Genomic DNA, 22,618 nt, shown 5'->3' on the forward strand with positions numbered 1-22,618 from the left:
AACAATAGATCCCTTCCTGCTTCCAGTGTAATTTCTTCCTTTAATTGTACTTCAAGAAAGAAAATAAATTGCTGTAGTCTAAAAGGAAATGGATTGCAGACAATTTATATATTCACATCTCTGATCAAAATGCATTGAGTATGTGTTTCTGATCATACAAGAAAATTAATAGCAAAACTCCACTTCTACCCTCCTCCCTGCAAAACACCCAATCCTACATTCATGTTGTATAGAGATTTAAATATCACTACAACATGCCAAACCTTCAAACACCTATGCTTCAATAACTACACTCAAGTGATCAGTTCCATTTGACATCACAAGGTTTAAACCACAAAACTGGAATTCAGATTTTCTGATTGTCACAGCAACTATCATTCTAATCCATTATGAATATGTAGGATTTTGACTGAATTCCCAACATATGATGTTATTTTTATGTCTTAAGATAATATATGCAAAATAATCTAGTTACAATTTGTGAAAACAAGAGAAAATTATTATATGACTGCTTTTCTTTTAATTCAACCTTATAAAACTGTTGTAAAATTTGTCAAACAAACACAAAATCTACTTGCCCAATTTTTACCATGAGGAGAAGGATGATAATGAAAAAAACAATTAATCTACTAATATCCAAAGAAATGTACTTACCCTAAATAGTAGATTGTAGATATTTAAACAAATGCATTATTATATGCTGTGATGAGATGTATAAACCCTTCATCAGTCTGGAAAGAGTTAAGGGGCTGCTCTGGGTGGAAGTAGCCACACCATGCTGCATCTTCCAGTTATGCCAGAAGTGGAGGAGGCATTTGGGAGGAGAAACTCAGCTCAGGAAGTGGCAAGATGGTATACAGAGTCTTAATCCAGCGCATTATCCACTATCTACAACCTATCCTGAAAAATGATCCCTCACTCTCACAGACCTTGGGAGGCAGGCCAGTCCTCGCTTACAGACAACCCCCCAACCTGAAGCAAATACTCACCAGCAACTACACACCACACCACAGAAACACCAACCCAGGAACCAATCCCTGTAGCAAACCTCGTTGCCTACTCTGTCCCCATATCTACTCTGGCGACACCATCAGAGGACCCAACCACATCAGCCACACCATCAAGGGCTCATTCACCTGCACATCTACTAATGTTATATATTCCATCATGTGCCAGCAGTGACCCTCTGCCATGTACATTGGCCAAACCAGACAATCCCTCCGCAAAAGAATAAATGGACACAAATCGGACATTAGGAATGGTAACATACAAAAGCCAGTAAGTGAACACTTCAGTCTCCCTGGTCATTCTATTACAGATTTAAAAGTCACTATCATTGAACAAAAAAAAATCAGAAACAGAGAAACAGCAGAACTAAAATTCATTTTCAAATTTAACACCATTAATCTGGGCTTGAATAGGGACTGGGAGTGGCTGGCTCATTACAGAAGCAGCTTTTCCTCTCCTTGAATTGACACCTCCTCAACTATTATTGGGAGTGGACTACATCCACCCTGATTGAATTGGCCCTGTCAACACTGGTTCTCCACTTGCGAAGTAACTCCCAGCTCTCCATGTGTCAGTATATAATGCCTGCATCTGTAACTTTCACTCTATGCATCTGGAGAAGTGAGGTTTTTACCCATGAAAGCTTATGCCCAAATAAATCTGTTAATCTTTAAGGTGCCACCAGACTCCTTGTTGTTTTTGTAGATACAGACTAACACGGCTACCCCCTGATACAGGAAGATTAGGGATGGCATAGTGAGTGCATCTAAAGGAATATGCAATTTTGTAACTGTCATGACAGCCCAGCTAGTAGTAATAATACCAGCGTTAAACTGGACATGGCATGTACACCCAGCAACAGCAGTCATTTTTTCAGACTCAATATCAGGCCTTATGGCATAAAAAGGGGTGTCTCTCATGGTGGGGAAAGCAGACTGCTGTGTTTTCCAACTCCCAGGAAGAAGCCTGGTAGAAAGCAAAGCCCACATACTTTCCTAAAAAGAAAGCAGGTCCCCTATGATCAAAGGTGGGAGACTGCATCCTATATTTTTTTTTCTGGAGAATCTATGGACTTTGAATTGTTGAACTATGGCCCAAGCAGGGCCCCTCCGAAGGAGGAGAAGCCATTGTCTTGGCTGGGGCTACCTGTATGTTTCTTTTTCCTTTGTTCAGTTCCACTTGCTGCTACTGGCTTGTTTGCCTGTTCCCCAAAACTCTGAAAGGGGAATAAGTATCCAAAAGGTCAATCCCATCACTGCCAGAGTGCTATGAAGCACCCCTGTTGGAAGGATTGGATCTGAGTGAGTGCACATCCCTTGCAAGATCCTTATGAGGCACTCTGTTTTGATCAGATGCTTGACACGTGCTTCATAAAAGATGTGGAAGGCTGTTGGCTTATTCTTGCTTTTCCTAATTCTTGCATGGTTTATTAAAGTATGAGACTGAGAATCAGAAAATTATTTCTAGTTTTGTCTTTAACTTCCTGTGACTCCCTTGACAAGGCTTTTGAAGTGGTTATGTATATTCAAATTTGAACCAAAGTATGTTTTGTAAAACAAAATCAAATTTTTACAACATTTCAGATAAAATAGAAGAGTTTTAATTAGTGTTAATTAATTTTTATTTTAATGGAAGCTCTTTCATTAAAGCAAAATAAATGTATTTTTCTCAGCAGCAACAGCAACCTGAACATTGTAACATTGTGCTAGTGCATAGGAATCCAAATGTGAGATTGCTTTGAAATGTAAAACGAAAAACAATGAAACAGTTTGTTCTGTTTTCACTGTGTAAACTGACAGATATAAAAATGAAACAGTTTAAACAGTGAATTCATCAATTCCCACTGAAGTGTATGAAACCTGCAATGTTCAGCACTTTGCTGGAGGCATTCAGCACATACAGGATTGGAAAATTAGACTATTAGTATTAGTTATTAATCAGTGGGTTTTATTAGTAAATAATGAAAGGGTTTTTTTTGTTTGTTTTTTATAAAAAAACAAGCTACATGTATAGCCTTCAAAATACATGTTTACAAATCAAAGCTAAATTTAAACCTAATATAGTGTCAGGCTTTCCTTACCATATAGGCCCTGAGAACTACAGATTCCTGAATAACCTGTAGGAAGCAACATCTTTCTACCAATAAAAAAAAATAGTGAGGCTAGAGATTAGGGATACAGAACGATGTTAAGGAACAGCATGGCATAAAACTGTGTTGGATTATGTCCCCGAGTGTCTTTCCCAGTTGTTGGGGGTTACTGCTCTAGCATAGCATTGCTAGTTTTTTTTTTTTTAACTGACACACTAACATGAAGAAAAAAAGAAGGTAAAATCAAGAGCAAGAGGGAAGTAGGCTAAATATACTACTGGAGGCTGGAGGAAGGTTTTGGTGAAAATTATATAGTTTGTTTTGGCTAAATGTGGTTTGAGAACATATCCAACATATTATGAAAATGTTCAAGATTACCTTTTATTCTGTAAACAAGTCTTCTGGATGAGGTAATGCCCATAAACCAGTGTCCATGCCAAAATGGTTAAAAACATTATCATTTGGTGTTTAATAAAGAGTTAATTAGGTGTCCCTAGCCTTTGTTTGCCAGAATGTGGGAATGGGCAACAGGGGATGTATTACTTGATGATTACCTGTTCTGTTCATTCCCTCTGATGCACCTGGCATTGGCCACTGTCGGAAGACAGGATACTGGGCTAGATGGACCTTTGGTCTTACCCAGTATAGCCATTCTTGTGTTCTTGTGTTCTTATGTAATAAAGCTTCTCCAGAAAGTGTGGAGAGCTGTTTATAGCTTATTGTATCCCACTCCACTTTCCCAGCACAACACCACCCCGGTCATCCTTGATATCAGCAGTTGGGTAAAACTTCGAACTTAATAGTAAATGTGACAGGAGTGCTAGGTGGCACCACTTCCACATTGCCACCTAGTCATCTGGATACGACAAACCTACACCCTCCGGAATCCTGCCTTTTTGGAGTTAAAAGCCATTCCTTTTTACTTCACTCATCCAACCATCAAAAATTCATAGCACCTCTCTGTTGTGCCTGGCTTCCTCAATCAGTTGTTTATCTACTGTTCAACATTTGAATGAGTTAAAAAAGACAAAAATGTAAAGCTCAAGTGGAATGGTCTTTGATTAATGGCATTGTGTATTCAATAGACCAGAAGAGCTTTCTCCTTTCAATTAATTTAATTAAAATTGCATTTTGTTTTGGTTTATGAAACTTGGGCAGTTGTTTAATCAAATAGGCAGCTATAATTACAAAGTATTTGTGAACCCTTATCAATTTTATATTGTCATCAGCATTTTACTCTGTTTTCACATCATTGTATATTTTTCATTTTTATTTTGTTTAAAATGTTCTTTTTAACTCCAAGAGTCAAGTAGAGAGATTAATTACTGAGTTTTCATAGTAGATAACTTGAATATCCGTATTTGGTAGCTAGTATCTGGGAGGGAGGGTGGCTCTAGCAATTTTTTTTTTTTTTTAAATTGAAGGTGAGATTTTCACATAATTGCATGAATCTAGGAGCTGGTGATTTGAGAAAGAACACCAAATATTGTGAAACTCATGATAAAATCACATGAGTTGACAACATTGTTATTCATTGGCCCAGTCTGTCTCAGGAAAATATAAGGTATTAGTCACGGGGGGAGGCAGAATACTAGAACTGATGCACCAATAGTTTTTATTTATTCTTCAGTATAAGTATATAAGGACTGGCACATATATATCTACAGGCTAACATGTAACAATGGGGATTTCTTGGTACCACATAATTAGAACTGTGTGAAATTTAACAGTTTTGCATAGTGGCATGTAACCCTTTGCTTTAGTTTAGATCTTTATTAGTTTATCCCCAACAATCACACATATATACACACCTACTATTGGTTCCACATTGGCTTAAGATTTTAAGGAACACAAAAAAACGAAAGCATAGTTCAGTCAAAGCCATGGAGACCCCTAGTTTGAGTTCCAAATTTGAATGTTTTATATGGTTTGGGGGTATACTATGATTATCTCCTCCAGATGTAATTATGCTGGGCTGGATTACCTCCTCCCACAGTAAATCCCATGTGAAGATTTCTCGTAGAGTTTTCCCCATTCTACTTGCTGATGGATTGAATGGAGCAAGAATGGTTAGGGTACTAGCCTGGGATTCAGGAAATCTGGATTTAATTCCCAGATCCACTACAGAAGTAGGACATTCAGTGAGTTTCTTTGCCTCAGTTTCCCATCCTCCCCTACCTCACTGGGGTGTTGTGAGGGTAAAATCATCAACGATTGTGTCTCACTCTGATATTATAGTAATGGTGGCTATATAAGTATTTAACATTTATAGTGAGGTTTAGACCTCCCACATGGGGAAATAAGTTGTGCGGTTTGTCCTAAATCGGAAAATGCTGGGTGATCAGTGAGAAGCTACAACAGTACACATAGTATCCCTGTTTCTCCACATTTCTCCACTTAAGTAGACCCTTTATTCTCTGGTAGTCCAGTTCCAGTGGAGAACACTTTCATGGACTCCTCTGACCAAGCCTGACCTGAAGACAATGTGAGCAAAGAAAGCAGTATTTTGTTCCATATTAAATTATTTATCAGAACAGCTTTTTTAGATGTTTAATATGTATGACTGAATAAAATCTCTGTGCAAGACAAACAACTCAGAATTAAATAAACACAATAGTATCATAGCAGTCATAATTAACTACAAGTATGAAGGAGTGTAGGATATGTAGGCTTAGGTATAGTATTCATTTTCAGACCTCAAAACAGTGACTTAACACGGTGTGTCTTGAAAACTACTTAGTTTTTATTGGCCTTTTATTAAGTGTTAGCACAGCAGTACACAATACTATGCCATTAGTATATGCTTAATTAATCACAGAAATATAAACACTGGAAATCATTCAAAAAAATCCTGTGGATTTACATATTTATTGTGACTGGTTGATGGTTAGACTTTTTTTTTTTCAAATTCAGTAATAAACACTGAATTATTTTAGTGAATTAAAACTATTAAGCAAAATATCACTACTGATGTCACCAGCCCCAGGTTTGATGCAAAATAAAATATCTAGAAATTGCTATTGTTATCACAGATGCAAATATTACAATAAAACAATGCATGTCCCCTTTTAATGTTGAAACCACTCAGTATATTCGTGATACATAGAGCTATGACCTGGACAAAGCACAAGTTTATCTTGCAGAAAGACTAATGATAACCTGTTAATTATGGCAAAACATATTTTACAAAGATATTAGCTCTGTTCAATTATGTTTAGAAAACTTTGATAATGCATTTGATTTATGTTGTTGAGAAACATAAACCTTTCTGAGATTAATTAAAATCATATAACTTTATATTTGCTAAATGGGTAAGACATACTACCAATCAAAGTGAACTTGGATCATTTGAATAAATGGAGCTGGAGAATAATGAGGAGACTACAAATGAAAAAGAATATAAGGAAAAATAAAGAAGTTGTATTAAGGAACCATAGCCTCTTGCAATTTATTATCTTGCATATATGTGCATGAAATCTCTAAAGTAGTAAGTAGGTATACATCATATTTGAAGGATGTCTTCTCCTGAGATCAGGGCATCATTTGATTAGATTTTCCACAATCTGTAATCAGTAATTTCAGAAACATGGTTTACCAACTTGGAAATAAAACCAACAAACTGAAAAAGGTTATTTTTATCAATTAGTGTTTCAAGCTAGTTGTAAAGTGAAGCCTTGGAAAATAAATCTTTGCTAAGAATATATTCTCTGATTAACCTGTGTCCATTCTTGTGGCAAACCATCAAGTATTCAGTAAATATCCAGGGGCATATTTGTCATCAGAAGCTCATCCACAAACCAACCAAATAAAGCGAAGGAAAACACAGCCTCCTCTCTCAGGGATGCTCTGCCACTGAGATTTAAAATTTATCTGTGGGGTTGCCTTGTTTACCCACACAAGTGCCTTCAAAATGAAGGGTTTGAGCTTTTTGTGAATCACCTCACCCTCTTATCACATTTGTTGCTCTTCTGTGACTTCCCTCTCATTTGTCAGCATCTTTTCTGCTAATCATTCTAAAATTGAATTCAGGCTTCCACTTTTGGTCACAAAAAAAAAAAAAATAGAAGTAGAGAGGGGGACTATTATTACCTCACCCTTCTGCAGTATGATATGTAATTGCACTGCTATCATAAACATGAATCTGTACTTTGTAAACACGCTGCTTATTACTCATGGTTCTTTTATTCTCTAATGACCCAGTCCAGCTTTCTTCATGCACTCAAAAAATCCCATATCTGTGTGGAGGAGGAATGCAGGACTGGACCCTAGATGTTTTTTCCCTGAAAAATTGGCATTACTAATTGATTAACTGCAATTATTACCTGGATCATTTCCTACTTTGGAAATCATTATAATTACCATGGACCATGAGCAATCTCTTCTATGGAGAAAAACACTGGGGTGGGAGGTGGTAATCTAAAGCCCTTCCCTCTAGGAAAGGAAATCTTCACTTAAACCCCCAAAGAATTCCTACCTGTTGCCCCATTTAGGGGCATGACTTGCTTCCTCCAACACTCAGAATAGGATGTGGGGCTCATCTCTAAATGTAGTAGTTCCCCTGAGATCCTTGAATCTCATAATGGTTCTGTCCTGCTGTGCCCTCCCTCATTGCCCCAGCAGCTCAGCTCCCTTACAGGGGTTAATCATCCCTCCCCATTTATTGGAGAAACAGAGTAGCCCTGCAGCCACTGCTCTGGCCTATTGGCTGCAGTAATCTCTGACCCTAACACCTATTCCTCCTCATTTCATGGGACATATATAATACCATCTTCAACCCACAGATGATATGATTTTGGGATAGCTAGTATTAAACTATGTCATCAGCTACAGGAAGGAATGGTTATCAGTAATCTTCCCCATGTATTTCTAAAGATAGAGTATGTGAAGTGTGGTGTTTTGTTCTACCCTTGAGTTTCTGAAAAGTCAATGTCCTTGGAGATCTTAGGTGATGGCAGAGCCCTGACAAGTTTTAATGCATCCAATGAGCACTGAAATGCTGCTTCTTTTAGAAAAGTTGTTGATATTCTACTGTTCCTTAGCTCTTCAGTGTTAAATCTTTGAGTTGCTATAAACGGTAAACTGCCCTCTGTTTTTGCATTTCTAATTAAGATATCTCATTGAGAGAGATATCTTAACCTAATCTAATTTTGATTTAGATATTCTAAAACTTGTTTTTACACTAAATCATCTTTGAAAAGATGAATGTTGTCCACTAACTTTAATTCCTGAGCCAGAAGACCAGGAATAAATTTAGGTTACTGGATGTCATGATTCTATTAGTCTTGTGCTACTCTCTGTTTCCCACATCACAAATGACATGATTAGCAATCTTTGTTCTAGAACATTCTCACAATTAGGATGTTTGGGGCTGCTGAATGGTAGGATTAAGGTGCACTGGCAAATCTGTGTGGGGAAATGTTCATGGTGGTGGCCAATGCTGTCCAGAGCTGTCAGCTGCTCATTTTCTGGGAAATAAAAATTCAGTAAATTGTCAAACAGAAAAGCTAAAGCTTGTCTTGTAGAAATTACATTACATAGATAATTGTAGTCTTTTCCTCATCTAAAATTGAGTCAAACAACAGAGATGGGAAAGTTATCCATTTCCAGCTCATTGGCTCTTAGTTATCCAGTCCTTTGACTTGTTCCCTCCCCCCTTGAATTTATGCTATTTTAACATTAGAAAACTATGGTACATGTACATGCTTTAACATAGAATGTACATTTTTCCTTTGAATCAAGTCTTTGTCTCAACCCTGGACCTGCTGGATGAATTTCAAATGGATGTCTCTTAGGGATCTATTTTTCAGGAAAGATCTACAGTACTCTCTCAAAGCAGCAGTCAGGTTTCTGCACATGCCTAAATAATTTAGTAGGCATTCATCTCACTGTAAAATCCTTTGTTTCACTCTAGTATAAGGGCTTTGCCATTTAGGTTGGAGATTTCTGCCATGAAAATAATAAGAGAATCTTAAAAAAGAATCTTTCTTCTAACGCTGAAAAAAGGAACTTTATTTTAATTCTTTATTCCTTATTTTAATAAAGAATAAATAATGTGTATTCTTTATTTAACCCCTCCTGCTACCATTTTAAAGAAACTGTACACACATTCTAACATCTCCTTTCTTTTCTATACAAAAAGTCACTAACAAGAATTAATATTCTCAACAAATTAAAGTGTCAGATGAGTCACTGTCTTCACTCTTCCAGATCTGGTTATCTTCTGGCCTTAAGAAGAGTTTTGTTCAGTTGATTCACTTGAATTATCAAATCCCACAGGTGAAGACTACTGTTCACTGGTTTTGGACTCTTCTGAACAGCCTTATCTCTCTTTACTAAGGCGGTGGTGTAAGTAGCATTTCTACTAAGGTCACATGACAATTCTTCTGGGTCTGGAGCCTGCTGAAGATGCTATGTGTTTCATCAGTGCTTGTCAGAGTACCATAATAGTACATTAGAACCTAAGAGGGCTAATCAGGCAATTAAATGAGACTACTGCATAGTGCTTCCTTTGGGGTTACACATTAAATCCACTCAAAAATGGAAACTGATGAAGAATGTGGCAACGTGCTTGTCAAGTGTGTTACTTCTTCACTAGTACATTATACTAGGTGGTCCATGATCAATATTTGGTTGCAGGTGCAATTTATTATATTAGTTTTGACTTAAAGTGGTAAATGGCTTGGAACCTGCCTAACTGAGAGACAGTCTCTCTTCTCACACAATACTGTTGCAGTTGCACCCAGAAGAGAAGCTCAAGCTGAGCTCTCTTGATTTAATTTAATAGAGAGAGAGCTACCAGCAAAGCATGCTCCTGAAACCACTTTGATCTTCGAATTCACTCCCACCTTTGCTCCGATATAGTCTCAATTTGATGTCCTCCATGGCAGGTTGCAAGGTTAATCACTTGTCTTGAGCTTATACAAAGGCAGAGATGACTGGAGGATTGTATTTCTCAGGAGGAAAGTAATATTTGCCAACTCTCCTGATTTTTGTCATGACTCTTGTTTTATTTAAAGCCTAAACTCATGGCGTCATGTTATTTCCTGGAGAATCTCAGCTGTCATGTTAAAAATAATAAATGTCTAGCCCTCCTGGTTGCAGAAAGAGCTTGAAAATGCAACTCCTAAAAAGTTGAAAAAACCATAAGTAAAATAAAAAGAACTCTCAAATCCCTCCAAAAAATCTTATGGCTCATGATTTTTGAACACTTGAGGTAGGTATTTCTGGAATGGGGTATATTTCAGTTAGGACCATATTTTTAGAGCTATTTAGGTGCCTAAAGGTGCTCATAGGCACCTATGGGATTTTCAGTATCTGGACCTTAGGTCTTTGCTTGGTTCCTTTCAGGGGAAGATAGCTGCTGAATTTGTTGGACCTGATTTTCCTCTCACTTTCAGTGTAATTCCATTGGTTTTAAGGGAGCCACTTCTGATTTATACCAGAGTGAGTGGACTTATGCATTGTGTTACATTAACAAAACAAAATACACCTACAGTGAGGAGAAGATGGAATGTGCATGTGTGTATAAACAAACAAACTAAATTGGAATAATTTAAATATGGGAAATTCCTTTCTCTCCTCGTTTGGTTCCTTTCTCTCTCTCTTTCTCTCTCTTTCATAATCCTGTTATTCTGTCCATTGTCAATATTTCCCTACCCTCTTTGTGACTTTCTTCCTTCTCTTTTTCATCTTCCCACTCTCCCTCTTCTCATTTTCCCTTCCCTCCCCATGTCCTTTCCACTGTTGCACTTTTTTACGCAAACGTCATTTAATATTTTTAAGATATATCTGCTACTAATATCTCTTTCACCAACAGAAGCTGGTCCAATAAAGGATATTAACTCACTCAACTTGTCTTACTAATACAGTAACTACTCTTGGACCTCAAAGTCTTAATCAGGTTTTCATTGTTATTGCTTCCTTTTCTAATACGTACTTTTTTGGTAAATGGGGAGTTTAATTTAATTTGAGGCTTTATAGCCCATAAATCATGGGCTAGTGGAAAAAAACAAGTATAACAAGTTTATTGATTATATTTGTAATGACTTTCTGTTAGCTAATATTTGGTGGCTTCTTCATCTGGGAGAAGGGGAAGTTTCTTTTGTCTTGTGCCTATTCTTTCTTGCTCTCTATGCGTGTGTTTGTGTTTAACAATTGTCTAACTTTGGCACATGGGATGAACAGAGTAGATATAGGAGTTGTTCTTCATTATTAACTCTGAATATGTTTCAGAGTTTATCTGTTTTGGAGAGAGATACCTTAATATGTTCATGAATAGTTAAATTGTATACTACATGGGACAAGAGAGCAGACTAAATTAAACTTAGATTTGAAATCACTTGAATAAGACCTGGTCTAAACTAGAAAATTAAGTCGGCTTAACTACGTCACTGAGGGGTATGAAAAATCCACACAGCTGAAAGGTGTAGTTAAATAGCCATAAATTAGAGGGGAGACAGTGCTAGGTCAATGGAATAATTCTTCCATCGACCTACCTACCACCTCTTGGGGACATGGATTACTTACGCTGATGAGAAAACACCTCCCATCGGCATAGGTAGTGTCTTTACTGAAGTGCTATAGCGGCACAGCTGCATTGCTGTGGTATTTCAAATGTAGATAAGCCCTAAAACACTTGGGATTTAGAGAATATTTTAGGGGAGAGAACATGCTCAGAATGAATTATTGTCTAATAGATTGTAAGCCCTTTGGCACAAAGACCTTGGGTGAAATTTTCAAAAGAACATAAGTGACTTGGTCTAAGTCCCATTTTCAAAAATGATTTGGCACATAGAAGTCTGAGTATCATTGGAAATGAATTGAACTTAAGTTCTTAAAGAGCCTAAGTCACTTTTAAAAATGAAACATAGGCTCCTAAGTCACTTAGGTGCTTTAGAAAATATGACCCTTCTTTATATACTCACTAAGTGTTTGACAGGGGGAGTTTGTAAGGCCTTCTTCCCAGATTTAACACAGGGCATCCATCTACCTTAAGTACATAAAAGGCCTCTATTACCATAGTATCTGAGGTTTGGGGGCTTGTGGGGGCCACAGTGGCTTTCCAGGATGTGGAAAAAGCATTTGCTCAGATGTGCCAAACTCATATGTGGAGAAGGTACTCATAGAATCATAGAATATTAGGGTTGAAAGAGTCCTCAGGAGGTCATCTATTCCAATCCCCTGCTCAAAGCAAGACCAACACCAACTAAATCATCCCAGCCAAGGCTTTGTCAAGCCGGGCATTAAAAACCTCTAAGGATAGAGATTCCAACACCTCCCTAGGTAACCCATTCCAGTGCTTCACCACCCTCCTAGTGAAATAGTGTTTCCTAATATCCAACCTATACCTCCCCTACTACAACTTGAGACCATTGCTTCTTGTTCTGTCATCTGCCACCACTGAGAACAGCCTAGCTCCATCCTCTTTGGAACTCCCCTTCAGGTAGTTGAAGGCTGCTATCAAATACCCCTCACTCTTCTCTTCTTCAGACTAAATAACCCCCGTTCCCTCAGCCTTTCTTCGTAAGTCATATGCCCCAGCCCCCTAATAATTTTTGTTGCCCTCCGCTGGACTCTCTCCATTTTCTCCAGATCTCTTCTCTAGTGGGGGGACCAAAAATGGATGCAGTATTCCAGGTGTGGCATCACCAGTGCCGAATAGAAGGGAATAATCACTTCCCTCAATCTGCTGGCAATGCTCCTACTAATATAGCTCAATATGCCATTGGACTTCATGGCAACAAGGGTACACTGCTGACTCATATCCAGCTTCTCGTCCACTGTAATCCACAAGTCCTTTCTGCAGAACTGCCGCTTAGCCAGTCGGTCGCCAGTGGGTCCCCCGCCTGTAGCAGTGCATGGGATTCTTCCTTCCTAAGTGCAGGACTCTGCACTTGTCCTTGTTGAACCCGATCAGAATTCTTTTGGCCCAATCCTCCAATTTGTCTAGGTCACTCTGGACCTTATCCCTACACTCCAGCGTATCTTCCTCTCCCCCCAGCTTAGTGTCATCTGCAAACTTGCTGAGGGTTCAATTCATCCCATCATCTAGATCATTAATAAGGATGTTGAAAAAAACCGTACCCAGGACTGACCCCTGGGGCACGCCGCTTGATACCGGCTGCCAACTCGACATCAAGCCATTGATCACTACCTATTGAGCCCGATGATCTAGCCAGCTTTCTATCCACCTTATAGTCCATACATCCAATCCATACTTTAACTTGCTGGCAAGAATACTGTGGGAAACGGTATCAAAAGCTTTGCTAAAGTCAATATATATCATATCCACCACTTTCCCCATATCCACAGAGCCACTTATCTCATCATAGAAGACAATCAGGTTGGTCAGACATGACTTCCCCTTGGTTAATCCATGTTGACTGTTCCTGATCACCTTCCTCTCCTCCGAGTGCTTCAAAATGGATTCCTTGAGGACCTGCTCCATGATTTTGCCGGGGACTTAAGTGAGGCTGACTGTTCTGTAGTTCCCACGGTTCTCTTTCTTCCCTTTTTTAAATATGGGAAGAAAGAGAACTCGGTGAAGTACAGAATGGTCAGTCTCACTTGAGTCCTTGGCAAAATCATGGAGCAGGTCCTCAAGGAACCCATTTTGAAGCACTTGGATGAGAGGAAGATGATCAGGAACAGTCATATTTGCCTTTTTCCTATTATATTTGCCTTTTTCCAATTATTTGCCTTTTTCTATATTTGCTAAATTTGCCTTTTTCCAATTCTCCGGGACCTCCCCCAGTCACCACGAACTTTCAAAGATAATGGCCAGTGGCTCTGAAATCACATCAGCCAACTCCCTCAGCACCCTTAGATGCATTAGTTCTGGACCCATGGACTTGTGCACAGCCAGCTTTTCTAAATAGTCCTTAACGTGTTCTTTCACGACTGAGGGCTGCTCACCTCCTCCCCATAGCGTGCTGTCCAGTGCAGCAGTCTGGGAACTGACCTTGTCTGTGAAGACCGAGGCAAAAAAAGCATCGAGTACTTCAGCTTTTTCCACATCATCTGTCACTAGGTTGCCTCCCCCATTCGGTAAGGGTCCCACACTTTCCCTGAACTTCTTCTTGTTGCTAACATACCTGTTGAAACCTTTCTTGTTATCCTTCACATCCCTTGCTAGCTGCAACTCCAATTGTGCCTTGGCCATCCTGATTATACCCCTGCATGCTCTAGCAATATTTTTATACTCCTCCCTAGTCATCTGTCCAAATTTCCACTTCTTGTAAGCTTCCTTTTTGAGTTTAAGCTCTCCAAATATTTCACTCTTAAGCCAAGCTATTTGCTATTCTTTCTGCACTTCAGGATGGTTTGTTCCTGCACCATCAACAAGGTGTCTTTAAAATACAGCCAGCTCTCCTGGACAACCTGCCCCCTCATCCCAGGGGATCCTGCCCATCAGTTCCCTAAGGGAGTCAAAGTCTGCTTTTCTGAAGTCCAGGGTCTGTATTTTGCTCATTAGAGTTGAACTGTGATCCATTCAAATTAATCCCCTATGTGGCTTTGCAACTCTCAACCCAGGTGTTCAGTATATATAGAAGTGAGAATAACTATACATATATTCTCCTCTGTATTTTGCAGGTTGGCACATGGCACCTGTGTGATTTGTCCTGTGTCTCATATTCTTTATTTTATCTATGGAGGTGTTTTTTCTTTAAAGTTCTGATGGTAATTGATATAGGGTAAAAAATTTCATAACAGCTAAATGATTTAGGAGCCTAAGTTTCATTGAGAGTCAGTGGGATTTAAGATCCTAAATCTAGTGCTTCTGAAATTTTTACCCAGTATGAACTGCATTCTATTTAAATGCACTATTTCCCCATCTTTTGTACAAATGTCAAACATTACTGCTAAATTTGTTTGTTAGAGATGTCAAAGATTTTACAAAGTTTATCTGGGCTGATAGGCTGCAAATTACATTGGAAAGGTTAACATCTCCTATGAAATTGGGAGAGGTCTCTTTCCATTTTTATAATGCAGCAGGGCATTATAGTTGTGGAACAAACTAGCTCTTTGATCTGAGTAGGTAGTTGTATATATTTGGAGCAAGGTTTCAGTTACACTTTTTACTGTGTTCTTAGCAGACATCCCCATCACTATTGTAAACCCCACCTTTTTTTATCCTGTGCCATTGTTATGAACTTGGAATGTAACACATGGTTTGCCCCCTTTGTTTCTAAAGATATATTTTCCTTTTTTTCCCCTATTAAATACACTCCCAAATTTCTCACAAGTCCATTTAGTGTAGATTTTCCATTTTCGTAGAAGTGCAGGACTGGAAGGGACCTCAATAAGTCATCTAGTCTAGTCCCCTGCACACAAGGCAGGACTGTATAATAACTAGACCATTCCTGGCATGTTTGTCTAATCTGTTCATAAAAAAAAGTCCAATGATGGAGATTCTACAACCTCCCTAGGCAATTTGTTCCAGTGCTTAACCACTCTGACAGTTAGGAAGTTTTTCCTAATGTCTAACCTAAAAATCCCTTGCTGCAATTTAAGTCCATTGTTTCTTGTCCTATCCTCAGAGGCTAAGGTCAGTAATTTTTCACCTTCCTCCTTGTAATAACCTATTATGTACTTGAAAACTGTTATCATGCCCCTCTCAGTCTTCTCTGCAGACTAAACAAACCCAAATTTTTCAAGCTTCCTTCATAGGTCTTGTTTTCTAGACCTTTAATCATTTTTTGTTGCTCTCCTTTGGACTTTCTCCAATTTGTCTATATCTTTCCTGAAATATGGTGCCCAGAACTGGACACAGTACTCCAGCTGAGGCCTTATCTGCGCACAGGAAAATGGAAGAATTACTTCTCATGTCTTGCTTACAGCATTCTTGCTAATATATCCCAGAATGATGTTCACTTTTTTTCCAGTAGAGTTACACTGTTGACTCATATTTAGCCTGTGATTCACTATGACCCCCGGATCCCTTTCTGCAGTACACTTTCCTAAGTAGTAATTTCCCATTTTGTATGTGTGCAACTGATTGTTTCTTCCTAAGTAGAGTACTTTGTATTTATCCTTATTGAATCTCATCCTTTTTACTTCAGACCATTTCTCCAGTTTGTCCAGATCATTTTGAATTTGAATCCTATCCTCCAAAGCTCTTGTAACCCCTCCCAGCTTGTTATCATCTACAGATTTTATAAGTGTACTCTCTATGCCATTATCTAGATCATTGATGAAGGTATTGAACAGAACCTGACCTAGAAGCAATCCCTGTGGGACCCCACTCGATATACCCTTACTGCTTGACTGTGAACCTCTGATAACTACTCTTTGGGAACAGTTTTCCAACCTGTTATTCATCCACTTTATAGTAGCATCATCTAGGCCAATGATGGGCAAACTGCGGCCCATCGGGGTAATCTGCTGGTGGGTCGCCAGACAGTCTGTTTACATTTTCACAGCCGCCCGCAGCTCCCAGTGGCCGCAGTTCATCGTTCTCAGCCAATAATGATATCATGGAAATTTTTACAAAATATGAACAATTTTGACTGCAGACAATTTTTTCAGTCTTTTTTAAAGCCATTTTAAAAAAGTCAAAAAGTTTATCCATCTCCAAATTAAGCATTTAGTAATACAAATGGTACTTTCTTCAAATATGTCTAGCACAAAATCATGACTGCAAAGATTTTTCCATGCATTCATTGTTATATTAAGTGTTATATTTACATAGGACCAACTTTTCTCCATCAATAAACTACACTGGAATTATGCCAGTATGACTGATTTTCAGTCTTCATATATGGAACTCTTATATGGTTTTGATCATCCCAATTATCATTTATGTTCAAAAATGGGTTCTGATGACAATGGATTTGTGATGCTTTTTGTTTATTTCTTGGAGAAGCTAGAATATGGCTTAACTCATTTAATTCATAAACAAATATTTATCCTGGGTAATTAGGAGAGCATCAAATTAAACTCATGAAAACAAAAACAGATAGGAGTGAACTGGATTAGGCTATCAACATTGAATTGTTAATTGAGCTATGCAATTAGGGATTAGTTTAATTACAAAATATTTTCACTTAATTAACTGAAACTTGATCTTTCTCAGAATAAAGAAACCTCATTTTGGAATTAGTTTTGAAACAGTGTTGAATGTAAAATTATTAGAAGAACTGCTGAAAATTAATGATGACGTGATTCATGTTCTTGTAGTTTGAGAGACTAGTGAAACTGAAATTGTGAAAGTATTAAAATGATCTGAACAGTTAATTCACATACTGTCCTTCATTCCCAGACTTCATCCTGTTTACTGCCTATTGTATATCTTTGGTCCTTGAGCACAGCTCCTAGCAACCAGCTATTTCATTTAAATTAAAAGCCAGCTCTTCCTTGGTAGTGCCTTCGAGATGCTCACGCTGCAATACATTTGCTTCTTTCTTATAAAAATATAGATTAAATAAATTCATACTAGATGTAACATATGCAGTTTCCTAAAGTACATTATTTTATCCATAAATGCTTCAGAAATCTTAACATTTCATTAGAGGATAGACAAAATAAATTGACTGAAATCATATTAAAGTATAGTAGGTTAGAATGAGCTTTCATTCTTTTTTTTTTTTTTTTGAGGAATATGCATCTCAATTGGAGATCAAAATTGGTTGTATAAATAGAATCCCTGCTGTGATTTCTATTAAAAATAAAAATAGCTTTGTTTTGTTTAGTAAGCATATTTATATAGGACACTATGTGGTGTGATCATAATCTACTGTGTGCTGCCCAATGTGCTTCTGGATGTATCAGGTATGTCCATTGACAGTGGAATATCATTAGAGTTTGGTAGTAAAACTGATGAAAACTAGCAGGGAGTAAGTTAAACACCAACAACCGTGTTCAATTTTATTTTTTCCTCCCCAAACATGTATACAACCAGAAGATGCTGGGAAATAAGTTTCAGTTACTCAACGTAATGTTTGTGAAGTTTCTCTTTGCTCTGCAGGATGCTCCCTTTTTTCACTGATGTTTGCTTTTTAAGACACTATGATTTTATTTGATTGAAATAATTTAAACAAGATTTAACTGAACTGAATAACCTCAATGAACCCAGCCACTGGTACTCTCTATAATTACTTTTTTTATCCTCTCTAGACACAAAAGTCACTTAAGTTGTTAAGTATTCTCTGTACACATTAGAGTTTATTAACTCAAATCATCTACCACTGGACTATGGTTTTTGATGTTACACTGGCTACCCAAAGAATTTTTAAAAACCAATCATTGCTTTGGGTGGCTAATTACACAACATCTAACACTAAAGAAACTTCAGTACAATCATCAATACCTCCCTTTAATAGAAATGTGGGGTCCGATCTTGAGAGGACCAGACCACCTACACTTTCTCTTGAATTCACTGGGAGTAGCTTGTGCTCACCACCTTTGAAGTTTGGGCATTTAACATTCCATTAATATCCAGGCATAGAAAAAGATCATGAAGCAAATCTATCCAGCTATTGGTACCTAGCTATTGCCCTTTCTATTTAAGCCTTGCGTTATCTGAGTTTTTAAAAATATTTTCCTGCTGTGCTTGCAGGTTGTATCAATGTTTCATTCAATAGTAAAATTACATGTTGCATAAAGAAAATTCTCCTCCCTTCAGTTCATCTTTCTTGGCTTGAGTTTATGCTTATTTATTCTTTAACATTTCCCTCCTTTCAACAGTTGAATAGCATACACATTTTCTATTCCCTTTACCAGTGCCATGCACAATAGTTTAGTTTGCATCTGGGAAGGTGTCCAGAAGATTTTGATGGTGAATGTCAAATGTGCATACTTATTAGTGAGGGTACAGGAAGATGTCCTTCCTCCCCCAGGTTTCCTATTTTTACTAATAGGTAAATTGGTGCAACCTGGTATATTGTAATGACCCCAAAATGTTGCTAATAAATCTCCTTTGATGAGTATTTGTGAAGATGATTATCTTTAGAACACCTATATTGTGCACATCCTTTAGAAGGATATAGTTCATGCTATATGTAAAAATAGATCTATATAGTCTAAGTCACAAGGGATCATTAGATCATCTAGAATGACATCTTAGACCACTACATTTCATCCAGCCACCCCATACTGAACCCAATAATTTGTGTTTGACTAAAGCATGTCTTTCAGAACGTCATCTAGACTTGATCTGAAGTCCCCAAAAGATGGAGAATCACCACTTCCATTCATAGTTTGTTCCAGTGATTAATCACCTTCACTGTTACATATTTTGTGCCTTATTTCCAATTTGAATTGGAATTTGACTTCAGCTTTCAGCCACTGGATTTTGTTATGCTTTTCTCCACTAGATTAAAGATCCCTTTAGTACCTGTTAGTTTAATACTTGTTAGTCACCTCTCAATCTTCTTTAGAAAATAGATGGTTCAGAGATCAAGTTCTGGAAGTGATAGAATAAAGGACTCAAGCCACTGTCTCCCACCTCTCACCAAAATTCCCTTTATTGATCTGATTTTTCAAACTTTCCATCATATATGAGCGTTTAGGTGAAAAAGCACAACTCCTGCTTTTTTCGCAGAAGATGTTGAATATGGGAAATTGTAACATAACAGAATACTGAACCAAGTGACAACTGCAATCATCAAAGGACTGATCCTCTGCCATACTGAGTTCTTCCTGTGAGGATCTGGTACTTGTCCCCAGCTCTTATTTGACTCAACAAGCAGAATGGATGGAGCTATGAGGGTTTGAAAGTATGCCTCACCTCCCAGCCTGTGGGTGCAGCTGCTGCCTCACTTTCCTCACTTAAAATGGTCTCCCTTGAGCCGGTTAGATGACTGACCCTCTGGGCAAATAAAAAACATCTTCCTTTCCAGGGTAACAACAGGAGCTCCCAGTGTGAACCTGTGTCCCAAAGATCTAAGGTGATCTAAGGAATGCATAAACAGGGGACTCTCGAGTAGGGTTTGAGTGGTTATTTTTACATGTATTTGGCACTGGTATAACTGCTGCTTGAATACTCTGTCCAGTTACGGTGTCCATAATTCAAGAAGAATATTGATAAATTGGAGAAGGTTAAGAGAACAGCCATGAAGAATGATTAATTTTAGGACACATGCCTCATAGTAATAGACTGAGGGAGCTCAATGTATTTAATTTACCAAAGAAAAGGGCAAGGGTGACTTCATTACAATCTGTAAGTATCTACGTGGGGAACAAATATTTAATAATGGGGTTTTAAATCTAACAGAAAAAGGTACAATCCCAGTAGCTGGGAGTTGAAGCTAGACAAATTCAGACTGGAAATAAGAAGTATATTTTTAACGGTGAAAGTAATTAACCATTGGAACAATTTCTCCAACACTGACAATTTTTTTTCTAAAGTATATGCTTTGATAATTATTTTTGGGAAGTTTTATGGCCTGTGTTGTAGAGGAGGTCAGATTAGATGATCACAATGGTCCTTTCTGGCTTTGTTATCTTGGATGAGCAATGATCTCAGTACATTGTCATTTTTGCTTGTTTCATTTAGGTACATTTTGTGAGGAGCCCCTTGAGCCTTGTACTTCTCAACCATGCCTGAATGGGGGAATATGCCAGAATAATGAGGATGGATATGTTTGTGAATGTCTGGCTGGATTTCTTGGCCATGACTGTGAAACAGATGTCAATGAATGTTCTTCAAGGCCGTGTCAGAATGGAGCTACATGCATTGATATGCCAAATGTAAGTCTAAATATCATACAAATACACTAGATGATAAAGCCAAAACATTTAAACTCTAATAATATAATTTTTAAATACATTTTTCATACTGTATACGAATAATTCATAAAATATTTTCTATGTATGTGGTGCTTATAAGACAGAAACTTTCCTAGTTAAAAAAGGACCCCATCACTTGTACTTTTCCTATGTTTCCTATCACTTGTTCAGAGTTTAGTTAAGGAATAAACAAAATAGTTTAATTTCATTTTAATCCCTGCAAAACAAAAAATGCCTATATAAAACATGCTACATTTCATGTTGTTTTCTTTGTGAGTGTGTTGTTGTTGTTTTGTGTTTTTGTTTTGTAATTCTTTTTTAAAAGCTGTCTTTCAAACTGCAGTGTAAATTTAGGAAGAGCAGGACAAGATTTGATAATAAGAGCATATCTTGATTGGCATTATCTCAACTCTCTGTGTTCTTGTTCTTTCATTAGTGTATTCATGTGAAGATTAACAATGATTTAGGAGTCAAGATATGCAAAGAAAAGTTTTAGCGCTTGTTGATCATTATAATTGTATTTTTAATGTTTGTGACACACACATCTACACATGTAGCTGAATAAATATCTAACGCCTGTCTAAATATCCTGTATTTTGGGGGTCTGAGTCTTATATGAAATGTATAAGCACATATTTGTATATTCTGTACAATCAATTATTTATGGAGTGCAATGCAGTAGTTTATTTTATATGTGTATATAATGATATGTACATCATATGCACAGAATCATAGAATCATAGGACTGTAAGGGACCTTGAGAGGTCATCTAGTCCAGTCCCCTGCACGAATGGCAGGACTAAGTATTATCTAGAGCATTCCTGACAGGTGTTTGTCTAACCTGCTCTTAAAAATCTCTAATGACTAAACAGAACCAATTTTTTTCAATCTTCCCTCATAGGTCATGTTCCCTCCTAGTCATGTTAATCATTTTTATCCCTCTTCTCTGGACTCTCTCCTTTTTGTCCACATCCTTCCTGAAATGTGGTGCCCAGAACTGGACACAATACTCCAGTTGAGGCCTAACCAGCACAGAGTAGAGCAGAAGAATTACTTCTCGTGCTTTGCTTACAACACTCCCGCTAATACATCCCAGAATGATGTTAGCTTTTTTGCATTACTCTGTTGACTCATGTTTAGGTTGTGGTCCACTATGACCCCCAGATTCCTTACTTCAATACTCCTTTCTAGGCTGTCATTTCCCATTTTGTATGTGTGCAACTGATTGTTCCTTCCTAAATGGAGTATTTGTATTTGTATTTGTCCTTATTGAATTTCATCCTATTTACCATTTCTCCCGTTTGTCCAGATCATTTTGAATTTTATCCTATCCTCCAAAGCACTTGCAAGTACCCCTCCCAGCTTGTTATCATTCACAAAAGATTAAGATCAGAATAAAGTTCTGTGCTGATGCTCCTAGAACTGACTGTGAAGAAACATTTTTGCAAACACTGCCTACTCCCCTTGAAGAAACCAAAATCAAAACAAATGTAAATAATACCCTATTAGAAATATAAAGGTCAGAATGTCAATACCAATACATAGTTTACTATAAAATGTCTCTTTCTCCCTACTGGGTAAATAGTAGCTTACATTAATTGACAGCTGTCTTTCATACCCACTGTCCTTGCTTCATGATGAGAGAGAGAAAAAAATTTCAAGTATCAGACAGGTAGCCGTGTTAGTCTGTATCCACAAAAAAAAAAAACGAGGAGTCCGGTGGCACCTTAAAGATTAACAGATTTATGTGTACATAAGCTTTCGTGGGTAAAAAACACACTTTTTTTACCCACA

The 22,618-nt window shown here is 37.7% G+C and overlaps 1 protein-coding gene across 1 annotated transcript in view; it reads left to right on the plus strand.

The window, feature by feature from the left end:
* LOC128834278 (protein eyes shut homolog) overlaps positions 1 to 21,320 on the plus strand; it is a 94,298-nt gene extending 72,978 nt beyond the window's left edge. The window contains exons 3-4 of the mRNA XM_054022887.1: positions 20,592 to 20,785; positions 21,261 to 21,320. Of these exons, the coding sequence (XP_053878862.1) occupies positions 20,592 to 20,785; positions 21,261 to 21,320 (254 nt within the window). The remainder of the gene's footprint in view (positions 1 to 20,591; positions 20,786 to 21,260) is intronic.
* The last annotated feature ends 1,298 nt before the right edge of the window (positions 21,321 to 22,618 follow it).

The sequence above is a fragment of the Malaclemys terrapin genome, chromosome 3, assembly GCF_027887155.1.
Source record: "Malaclemys terrapin pileata isolate rMalTer1 chromosome 3, rMalTer1.hap1, whole genome shotgun sequence".
Taxonomy (NCBI): domain Eukaryota; kingdom Metazoa; phylum Chordata; order Testudines; family Emydidae; genus Malaclemys; species Malaclemys terrapin.